The sequence below is a fragment of the Musa acuminata genome, chromosome BXJ3-10, assembly GCF_036884655.1.
Source record: "Musa acuminata AAA Group cultivar baxijiao chromosome BXJ3-10, Cavendish_Baxijiao_AAA, whole genome shotgun sequence".
Taxonomy (NCBI): Eukaryota; Viridiplantae; Streptophyta; class Magnoliopsida; order Zingiberales; family Musaceae; genus Musa; species Musa acuminata.
Window position 1 is genome coordinate 18,810,654 of NC_088358.1, and position 11,309 is coordinate 18,821,962.

The window sequence follows — 11,309 nt, forward strand, 5'->3', positions numbered from 1 at the left end:
CCATCTGGAACAAATTTATCAGTCACAACCCGATTGCTGCTACATAATATTACGACTTCAGGTTGGAGCTGCTCACTGGATTCAATCGTCACAGTAGTTGACTTGTTGACCACAGTCTTGCATACCAAACAACGCAGATGTCAAAGCAGAATCTAACCCTCTCCGAGGATGAGATTACATGCCACCTCAAGTGGATGCCAACCTGAACTGCTTTAACGTACGTATCTAACACTAATCATGACATGCTTTGACTTTTTCTTCTGTGGAGCGGAGACTCGCTTTGACATTTGGCGTGACGAAGTTGAGCGCTTCTTCTGGTGTCGTCGAAGATGGTCTCGTGGAGACCGCGTTGACCCCGAGGTGGATCAAATCTTTGACCTACACGAATTAAGCATTGACAAATGTCCAACTCTTGTGGTGTATTCTTATTGTTCTTTGTCCACATCTATACGTGGTGCATGATGCGCGTGGGGTCAACTCCTCCACCTCGCACATACTGGTGGCAAATGATTCCGCTGCCATTATTGTAGACCTGAGGTGGCCACGTATACACTTCCCTACGCTGTAGCCGCGTATTCGCCTCTTCTAAAACGATCTTTTTCTAACCTTTCCACACAAATATACATCCGAAGTGAGATCGATCGGTTGCTCTTGTGCAAGATGAACAATTAAATCATCTTATAATTCGATATCGTAACAAGACGAATCGAACATGATTTGACCAACCGCGCTCACGAAATCAACGGGACGTGGCGGTCAAATCCTTTGTCGGTAACGTGTGCGGCGCAGGATACGACACGGGATTCGGGAGGCCGTCGCTGTCGGCCTTTTGACTCCTGGGACGCGTGCGCCGGCGTGGGTCCCACGTTGACCCCGCGGACGCAACCGCTGACGTTATCGCCTCCCGGCGATTGGCTCAGCAAAAGAGAGACGATCTGATAACCTCACGGCCATATTTCTCACTCCTTTGCGTATCGCGGTTGCTCCATTTGTCGATCCATAACACTAGTGGAAGGATAAAGAGGGGTGTACGTATCGGAAACCAGAAGAATAAGGGGATGACCTGGATGGGCTAACAGCGGTTAGATCATAGAGGAGGAGACGGTGTTTTACCACGGAACTATACACTCATGACATTCTGGATTACAGAGAATCTTCTGCTTGAAGAAGTTGGTGTACTCTCATGATGTGGAAGAAAGTAGGTTGAAAGTTGTGTGGCAGCGAACGCACCTTGGTCAGAGATGACTGCGAGTCAACTGCTTATAGTTTTCATTTCAGCTCCAATTTTAGTGATGATAAATGGGTTTAATAACCTCAACATTTCGAGTTATTAGTCATGTTACACGGTTTGACCAACAGATGGTAAATTGCATTACTGAGAATGTAATCTCAGCCACTCTTATTCTGGCTCATACAACCCGTTCCACAAGCAGCACCAACTCTTTATATGAGTGGCAGGCAACACAATCCAATTACTTCTTCCCCATCATAGCATACCAAGCCTCGGAAGAACTACACACCGTGGCAAGCAGCAGCAGCACTTCCCAGGACGAGATAGTAGACCTGGAAAGGCGAGTTTCATGGCAGATCAGTTCCAAGCAGGCAGCGGTAGCAGTGGGACCTGGTGGAGCACTGCAAGGAGCAGCGGCTTCGGCGGCGGCCCGACCATGTCCGCGTCGGCATCCTGCTCGACGGAGCTCACTAGCGTCGCAGGGAGCTTCAACTGGGCGACCGCCAGCGACATGTTCGAGCCCAAGTCGAGATCATGTGATGAGTCGCCGGTGTCGATCTCGAACAGCTCCGTGACCTTCCAAGATATCCAGAACTCCCATGTTTCTGCTCCGGTGATCGCTGCACCGATGTTGGACAGCGTTTCACAGGCCATGGATTTCGGCCTGTCGTCTCCTACCGTCGAGTGGAGCCAATCTTTCTTGTAAGTGCGTTAATGGTAATGTATAGTGTTCATGCTTTGTTGCGCAGTTTGAGATGCTGAATCACATCAATGGAGTTCTTCTGTAGTAGCAGCAGCGGAAGAGGTCAAAACAGCTTCCATGCTTTACTCCAAGAAGACGTGATCTCTAGGCCATATGCTCAGCGAGATTGGGGGGTCGAATCCAATCAAACCCATATTCCCTTGAAGAACTTGAACCACTGTTCCTTACAAGATCACCATGTACTTCTGAGCTCCAGAATTAATAGCATCCCGCTCCTCTCAGCTTCCCATGGATTACCTTCAACGCTGTTGCAAGGCCACCTCGAGCCCGAGAGCAGACTTCAAGGCTCATTTAACGATGCGCGTACAATGAAGTATGAGTCTTCAGTCGACTGCCGCGAAGCGTCGAACGACTCGTTGCAGACTTCAGTAGGTACATTGCCGCAGTTCATGAACGCTTCACCGCCGAAGCAGCAGCTGCAATTCTCCAACGACACTCCCTTTTGGAATCCTTCAGCAAGCAGCGTAAACGAAGCACACTCAAATTTCCACCATGCGAAGCCTCCTCAACCATTCCACAACGAGAATTCAAGTCACAGCAAGCCTGTTGTCAAGGTCAGTGAGGAACTGTTTCTACCTTCTTCTGCAGGTTCTTGAAGTGATCATTTCACTAAATTGGTTCATGTTCTGCACGGATGTAGACTGCTTCAGGAGCTCGGGGCTCTTGCCCAACCTTGGAGAAGAGGAGTGACAGCGAGCCGGCGGCCAAGAAGCCAAGGACAGAGACCCCATCGCCATTGCCGACCTTCAAGGTAAAACTGAAGCTGATCAACGAAGCTTTGAGGTTCTATCTCGCCTTTACTTTCTAAACCTTTGGTGAGAGGATCAAATTATTATGCATCCAGGTGAGGAAGGAGAAGTTGGGAGACAGAATCACTGCACTCCAGCAACTGGTTTCGCCTTTTGGAAAGGTGAAGCTTTCCGTTCAGCTTTCGAACCGAGTTCCCCATCCTTTGTCAGCTTGATCTTTCCCTTTGTAACTTACTTGCACTCCTTTTCACAGACCGATACCGCATCAGTACTCCATGAAACCATCGAATACATCAAGTTCCTCCACGACCAAGTTCGTGTAAGTCTCTCCACCCTTTCTTTCAGGCAAACCGATAACCTATCCTCATCTCCAACCTCACACACATCAAACGTGCTTCAGGTTTTAAGTGCTCCATATTTAAAGAAAGATCATCAAACGCAGCAAACAAAGGTGACTAAACTTCACATTGATGAACTCCTGCTCTCTCTTCTTTCTAGGTCACAATCTTAAGAGCTTATGAACTGGCTTGCAGGCTTCGGACAAACCAAAGGATTGCGAAGGGCGAAACCTAAACCTTAGAAGTCGAGGGCTGTGCCTTATTCCGATCTCGAGCACATTTGCTGTTGCTAACGAGATCCCTACTGATTGCTGGACACCTACCTTTACAGGAACCTTTAGGTAGACAAAACATTCCTTCAACGACGGGCAGGTAGGGAAGAACTTGCAGTAGAGAGAGAGAGAGAGAGAGAGAGAGAGAGAGAGTAAAGAGGAAGGAAAGAAAACTGGTGGTGACCCAACGAAGACGGTATTTTGGAGATGATGTGAGGCAGGACTTGGGAGAACAGCTTTGGGAGGGAATAATTCCTAGTAGTATTGAAGTGGAAGGTGGCTCAGCGAATGGGAACAGGGAACAGGGAACAGGGAACAGGTGGTGGAATATGGCAGGGAATGCAGGAATTGTTTAGAAGCGTGTGGTCACTGTTGTTAGATACCCAAGTTTGGTGTGGTGTGTGTGTGAGTTGGATAAGAGTTGGCGCCACTTCTTTCTCTCTTTTCTAACATAAAATTTGCTGTCATAAAATCTATCAGAAACATCAACTTTTTCCTGCCTATTTATTTGATTTTGGATGTGGAAGTGGAAGTCAGACCGTATGGCCATATATATATATATATATATATATATATATATATATATATATATATATATATATATATATATATATATATATATATATATATATATATATAATCTCTCTCTCTCACGATTATATATATTACTATTTGTTATATAGTACTCAATGTTCATACAATAAATCCATAATCTCGATGACTAAAACATTTGAAAGCAATACTGTTTGCAACTTGATGATGTGGACCTAGAATCGGTATGGCTTGGTCCAATTTCGAAGGCACAAAGTCATCTAGGTGGCTTCCGGGGGAAAGACAGCGGTGAGAGGGAGGCCGAGGTTGAAGAAGATGGTTCACGAGAGATTGATTGCAAGCCTTTCGAGATGTCCTGATGTGGGTGTGGGGCTGAAGTAGGTTTGATATTTACCAGGATTGTTGGGAAACCTTAGACAGAAAAATAAAACATGTTTCCAAAAAATTTAATATGGATCATTGTGCGAAGATTGGTGTATGAAAAATCGTAAAATTAAAAATCACGTAATACATGTGAGATGATTTACTTAGGAGAGATCGTATATTTTCGAAATCGCAGATCCAAGTCTATGAAGGAGGTCAGATGTTCTCCTCTCTAGTGATGATCCACACAACATATGACATGACGATGCTTCTCTTTCGCAACATGATATTTCCTCTTCTTTGTGCTGTTATGATCGAGTCGGCACTAAGAGGAGGGGGTGAATTAGTACAACGATAAAATCATGTCGATTCAAAAAACTTTCGTCCGATGAAAATATATCGGAAAGATACTTGGCTTGAAAGCATTTATGAGTGTAATAAAAGTAAGAAATCAGTTTGCAATTAAAGAAAAGTACTTAAAGTAAATGTAAACTAGATTTTTATAGTGGTTCAGTCGTCGTGACCTACATCCACTCTCGATTTCTCTTTACTCGAGGCCACCGGCTTCCATTATCGATCTTCCTTCAATGGGTGAAGATCAACTATCCTTTTACAACTCTCTTCTCTTTTTCATAAGTTTAGGAGATAACCTTTTACAAGCATTCACTCCTCCCTAAACATAATTCTAAACTTTAAAACTAGAGGAGGGGATTTCTCAAGTGATTGCTATAGCATTTTCCCACTTTTAAGTTCTATATATTAACCAGGGATGAGAGGGGTATTTATAGGCTCCAAATGGATTTAAACTTGGAGCCAAAACTAGTCTCATCCTAGGTCTTCCAAGTACTAGCGATATCACTGTCAGTGTTGGGCGGTACCATCGCCCAATCTAGTGGTACCACTGCTTAACACCCTATCACTAGGAGGTACCATCACCCGATCTGGCAGTACCGTTGCCTGACATAGTCTTGGAGATTGTGCCACCGATAATTCTATTTGTTGGGTCATTGTTTAAGCCTTTCACTTGGCTCAACATAACCCAAACTTGGGCCCAATTGACTCTTAATTGAGTTGGCCCAATTTTAACCCAATTACACCTAAAACCTATTTCGATCTGGACAATTATTACAAAGCTAAATCAAATATTGTCTAGCATGTCATTGGTTTATCGATGCCTTGTCTGATTCTTCGATGCCTTGTCTGATTCTTTGATGCCTTGTCCTCTCTTGCGGCCAATTGCCCAATCGTCCAGTTGACCTCCGTAACTCCGATTTCCTTACGTAATTTCTGCTCTTCTTAGCCTGATGCCTGAACCCATGGCCCGAAGCATTCTGCTGATATATCGACCGATCGTCTAGCTCGACGACTAATCTTTGGACATATTCCACTCCGACTCAACATGATTCTTCCTACTTTAATTATCTCTCCATGATCGAAGCTTCTTGCGTCACTCAAACCACAGATCAGATCATAAATACTATCAAGTGGTTTTGTCATCAAAATTCAAGATTCAATAATCTCCTCCTTTTTAATGATGATAACCAATTGATGACGGAGTTAATCTTAACTCCCCCTTTCAATATGCTATATTGACAGAACCTTGAATTAAAGTTGAATTCAAGTCAAAGCAATATTTCATCAAGAATATTTCATACATTACATGCTTCATGAATAGTGAAAGAACCAATCAATTATATCATTGCATGTAATATAAAATCATGCATAATTAAAATATCTAAGTACATCATCCTATGCATGATACATCATCCTATCTTCTCCCCATTTGTCATCAATAAAAAGGAGAAGTACAATTAGCAAGTTTTTGATATATAATTTCAAATCATTGTATTATAAACATAATCTCCAGTTTTATCATCATGCAAGCTAGTAATTTTCTTTGTTCTCTTTTGAGAAGTGAAATTTTTGCTTCCTTTGTAAGTTAGCAAATTATGTTTCTTGAGATAGCACTTTGGCTTCTCTTGAGATTGCAAGCTAGTAATTCTTGGTGATGTTCAAGATAGCAAGTTCTTTCTTCTCTTTTGAGAAGTGCAAGCTGGTAATTTTACTTCCTAGCAAGTTTTTTTTTTGTAATTTGTAAGCTAGCAAATTTAGCAAATTTTACATCATGCAAGCTAACAAATTTTACTCCTCATTTGTCATTGTCAAATAGAAGAGAAGAATACAATTTTGAAATACAAAGTATTATTCTTAATTCAATATGTTTGTGCATCATTATAGTTTCAAATTAAAACATGCATAATTTCAAAACCTTAAATATCATCCTTACTTCATGCATGATACCAAAAATAAATCAATTATCATTATAGGCATATTATACATGATACTCAAGCATTCATGATACATCGGTTTGGGCTAACATTCATGATACTAAGACATTAAAATTTTTAAGCATTTATCTCTTCATGCATTAAATCAATATTTTGATCATGATACCAAACGTTCATCATTTATTTTCTCTCCTTTTATCATAAAAAACTTTGCATGAAAAATAAGAAGCTAACATTTTTGCTTAAGTGCTTTTTGATTCTTCTTAAGATGTGCAAGTTTCTTTCTTCCTTTGTAAGAAGAAGAGGAAGAAGAGGAAGAGAGAAATTCATTCTAAAAAAAAATCAACCAAATTCATGAAAGGATTTGAACCAAGTCAAATCCATAATAAATGAGTTTCATTGAATCAAGCTTCTACTTTAGCAAAGAGAAATGATTCATTAAAAGGTTTAAGATGTCTATACAAAATCAAATCCCTATTTTTACGAATGATCATCACATACTAAATGTCCATGAATAAAAATTCTTCTTTCACGAGAAGAGTGAGGAAGAATTCATGGGAAGTGATAATTAAATAAAGGATAAAAAATCCATGAATAAAACTTCATAAATCAAATCTATTTTCTTGTAAATAGAAGGAAGAAGGATTCAAAAGAATTAATTAAGTCATTAATCCAAAAATCTATGAATCAAGGCTCTTCTTTTGTGAATAGAAAGATGATCTTGATTTAAAAAGAAAATTCAAGTTGTGAAGAACCAAGAAATCCGAAAAAGGAATTCATGCATTTGGAAGATTTAGTATGCCTAATTCTCTTCTAATAAAACAAATTATTCCTCATTCAATTTAAATTATCAAATCATCAAAATCACTTTCATAGTTCATGAGATTCATAAAATAACATAAATAGATTTATTAATCTCTTTTTAAAAAATCGATAAGATAGAGAAAAAGAAATTTTCAAGAAAAATGCTTTCATCTTTTTAGTTGTTTCAATATAAGTGATTTGATTTCTTACGAGCATACCCACATTTTTACGTCAAATCAAAACATGCATCATCGTTTAAAACCGAAAAATAATTTTCATCATCAAAGTCATCATGACAAAAAATATAACGCATTAAATATAAGGCTTCTTTAAACAAGAGATTTGATTTATCACTTTAATTTCAATGATAATACATTTTCCTTTTTAGGTGTTTCATTTTATATGATTTATTTCACACAAGCATGCTTTTCTCTTTTATACTAAATCAAAAATATGCATCATTGTTTAAAAGTAAAGTTCATCATCACAATGATCATCATGCATAATTTCGAAATATAAACTCATTGAGCATGATTTCAAATCATCATTACATTATTTTATCAAGCATGATTTCATAAAGTATTTTTAATCAAAAACATTTTTTTTGTTATAGTAATACATTTTCTTTCTTTGCATCAAAGATTCAATTATATCATGAAATATACAAATCATAAATACAAAGGATTTATGTCATGAAAGATATAAGATCAAAAGTGTAACACGTAATTCCAAAACATAAGATTTCAAATCATTATGCATCATCAAATCATCAAGTATGATTTCATTAAACATAAAATATTTTTAAATGAAATCAAAAAGCAATACGAAAATTATTAAGATACACACTATTGCTTCTTAAAAACATACATAAGATTAATCTTATTATATGTATAAGCATTAGATCTAATATTTTGTTCCCTTATCATAAAACATATAATTTTCATGATCATTTTCAAAATCACTAAAAAGATAAGCATGGTCTCAATTTTTTATTTTTTTAACAATTTATATATAATTTTTCTAAACTAATTTAAAAATAATTTATGAAATGCATCAAGTAATTTCAAAATAAAGTAAAGGGGTTTTGGTTACCTCATCGTCGAAAGCCACTAAGACATAGTTCACCGCTTTGTCTTCATCGGTTTGCTCTTCGTTTTCAGATGCACTCATTTCATCCCATGTTACATTGAGTGCTTTTTTATTTTTTGACGGTTTTTTCTTTTTAAGTTCATTTTTATTCTTAATTTCATATTTTAAAATTTTTTTAAGCTTTATTGTAAGAAGTTCAAATTCATCATCAATTGAGCTTTCGCTCGAGTGGTCTTCTTTTGTTCTAAGTATCAAATCCTTCTTATTCTTTGGAAGGTAGTTCTTATGTTCATTTTGTATAATACAACTCATTTCATAGGTCATTAAAGACCAGATAAGTTCTTCAAGTGGAAAATAGTTCAAATCCTTAACATCTTGAATGACCATTACTTTAGGGTCCCAACTCTTTGGAAGGGATCTCAATATTTTGTTACTGAGTTTAAAGTTAGAAAAAATTTTACCAAGTGCTTTTAAACCATTGATGACATCCGTAAACCGGGTGTACATGTCTCCAATAGTCTCACTTAGTTCCATCCGAAATAATTCAAAATCATGCATAAAAATTTTGATTTTCAAATCTTTAATTTTACTAGTGCCTTCGTGTGCGATTTCAAGTGTATGCCAAATGTCAAAAACCGTTTCGTAAATAGAAACTCGATTAAATTCATTTTTGTCTAAAGCACAGAATAGAGCGTTTATAGCTCTAGCATTAAAAGAAAATTTTTTTTTCTCCAAATCATTCAATTCATTTATTGGATTAGAAGACTTTTGAAAACCACTTTCAACAATATTCCATAAATTCAAATCCAAAGAAAGCAAGAAAACTCAAACTCTCATTCGAGTTTTCCAATATGTGTAGTCTGTCCCATTGAACATAGGAAGCCGAATGATATAAAGTCCCTCTTGAAATCCAAAAAGAGTAATTTCTCTTGATTATTAAACCAAACGAGAAAAAACGTGGCTCTAATACAAACTATTAAGATGGAGTCAACACTAAGAGAGGGGGGTGAATTAGTGCAGTGATAAAATCACGTTGATTAAGAAAATTTCGTTCGATGAAAACGTATCGGAAAAGAGTTTAACTTGAAAGCATATGGAAGCGTAGTGAATGTAAGAATTCAGTTTACAATATAAGGAAATAGCATGAAGGAAATGCAAACCAGATTTTTATAGTGATTCGGTTATCGTGATCTACATCCACTCCCGATTCCTCTTCCGTTGAGGCTATTGGCATCCACTAACGATCTTCTTTCAACGGTCGAAGATCAACTACCCTTTTACACCCCTTTTCTCCTTTTCATAGGTTTAGGAGATAATCTTTTACAGCCCTCTTTTATAAGTTATTTCTCACACACGTCTCTTAGAACTCTCTCTAAGCTTTAGGAGGAGGGAACTCAACTTTCGAATAGGGTTTACAACCTTAGAATCACAAAGTTTTGCTTAACTTTCTTATTGTTCCATACAGGAATAGCTGGGGTATTTATAAACTCCAATTAGCTTAAAAAATGGAGCAAAAAAATGTCTCATTCTAGGTTTCCTGGGTCCTAAGCGATACCACCGCTTGTACTGCACTGACATTGGGTGGTACCACTGCTTGGGAGACTATGTATGGGCGATACCATCGCTTAACAGTCTCGGAGACTGAGTTTGGGCGGTACCACTACCTGACATATTCTAAGAGACTGTGGCACCGATGATTCCATCTGTTGGGTCACTGTTTGGGCCTTTCACTTAGCCCAACACAGCCCAAACTTGGGTCCAATTGGCCCCTAATTGAGTTGGCCCAATTCCAACCCAATTATGCTTAAAACCTACTTCGATCTAAACAATTATTACAAAGCTAATCAAATGTTGTTCGGCATGTCATTGGTTCATCGACGCATCGTCCTCACTTGCGACCTATTACCAAATCGACTAATTGAACTCCGCAACTCTGATTTCCTTGGTATAATTTCTATGTTTCTTGACCTGATGCCCGAACCCATGGCCCGAAGCCTTCTACCGATACGTCAACCGACCCTCCAACTCAACGTCCATTCTTCTGATATGTTCTACTCTGACCCAACATGATTCTTCCTACTTTTAATTGCCTCTCCTTGATTGAAACTTCTTATGTCACTCAAAACGTAGATCAGATCATGAATACTATAAATTGGTTTCATCATCAAAATCCAAGATTCAACAGATTGAACGTCAGGTCGGAGGATCAATTGACATACTGATAGAAGGACTTCATGCCGTGAGTTCGGGCATCAGGCCGAAGGATTGGACATTGCACCAAGAAAATCATAAGTTGCGAGAGTCAACATGTTGATTGGGCAATATGCCAAAGAAGAGGACGATGCGTCGAAAGATCGGACGAAACGCCGGAAGAACCAATGGTATGTGATAGGGGTAAAAATGGCGATGTGACACGCCATGGCAGCAACCCCCTGAGCGACACATTGCCCGAGGCTCTCCATACCCTGCAGCAGCTCGGCCTCCCACGCAACCCCAGTGGTAACATCAAACCTCCTCTATAAATACCCCTGAGTCCTAAGCAAAAAGGGAGGAACTCACTCAGACACAAAACACTCAGAGGCTCTTCTTCTGCCTCATCCACAATCCCCTCCACATCTTTCTCTAACTTGATCGTCGGAGGGGTCGGGCCGAGCTCCCGGCCCGACCTGTGTGCAGGTGCGAGACGGTGTCGCCTCTTCCCAAAGCTGCGGCGGAGCTGCCTCCCGACCCGAGCTGCCGACCCGAACTGCCGAACCGACCTCCCGACCCGAACCACCGAGCTCGGCCGCCGGAAGACCTCGAGGAGCGCCCCCACGGAGATCACCGCCTTCCGGACCCGAACCAAGCCGCGACGGCCCCG

General features: G+C 39.5%; 1 protein-coding gene across 2 annotated transcripts; it reads left to right on the forward strand.

The window, feature by feature from the left end:
* Positions 1–1,437: 1,437 nt before the first annotated feature.
* LOC135651145 (transcription factor bHLH112-like) lies at positions 1,438–3,895 on the forward strand. Of its 2 annotated transcripts, XM_065170998.1 has the most exons (7): positions 1,439–1,933; positions 2,020–2,548; positions 2,635–2,745; positions 2,839–2,904; positions 2,997–3,062; positions 3,144–3,194; positions 3,277–3,895. In XM_065170998.1, the coding sequence occupies exons 1-7, from the start codon at positions 1,581–1,583 to the stop codon at positions 3,424–3,426; spliced, it is 1,326 nt and encodes a 441-aa protein (XP_065027070.1). In that variant the 5' UTR covers positions 1,439–1,580; the 3' UTR covers positions 3,427–3,895. The 2 variants fall into 2 exon arrangements, with proteins under 2 accessions (XP_065027068.1, XP_065027070.1); XM_065170996.1 differs by having other exon boundaries at positions 1,438–1,933; positions 2,997–3,194.
* The last annotated feature ends 7,414 nt before the right edge of the window (positions 3,896–11,309 follow it).

Excerpts from the sequence above, each read along its gene's own strand:
- LOC135651145 (XM_065170996.1), top strand. The coding sequence starts at position 1,581 with ATGGCAGATCAGTTCCAAGCAGGCAGCGGTAGCAGTGGGACCTGGTGG. Across the intron at positions 2,746-2,838 it reads CGCCATTGCCGACCTTCAAG|GTGAGGAAGGAGAAGTTGGG; the intron begins GTAAAACTGAAG and ends TTATGCATCCAG. Across the intron at positions 2,905-2,996 it reads TGGTTTCGCCTTTTGGAAAG|ACCGATACCGCATCAGTACT; the intron begins GTGAAGCTTTCC and ends TCCTTTTCACAG.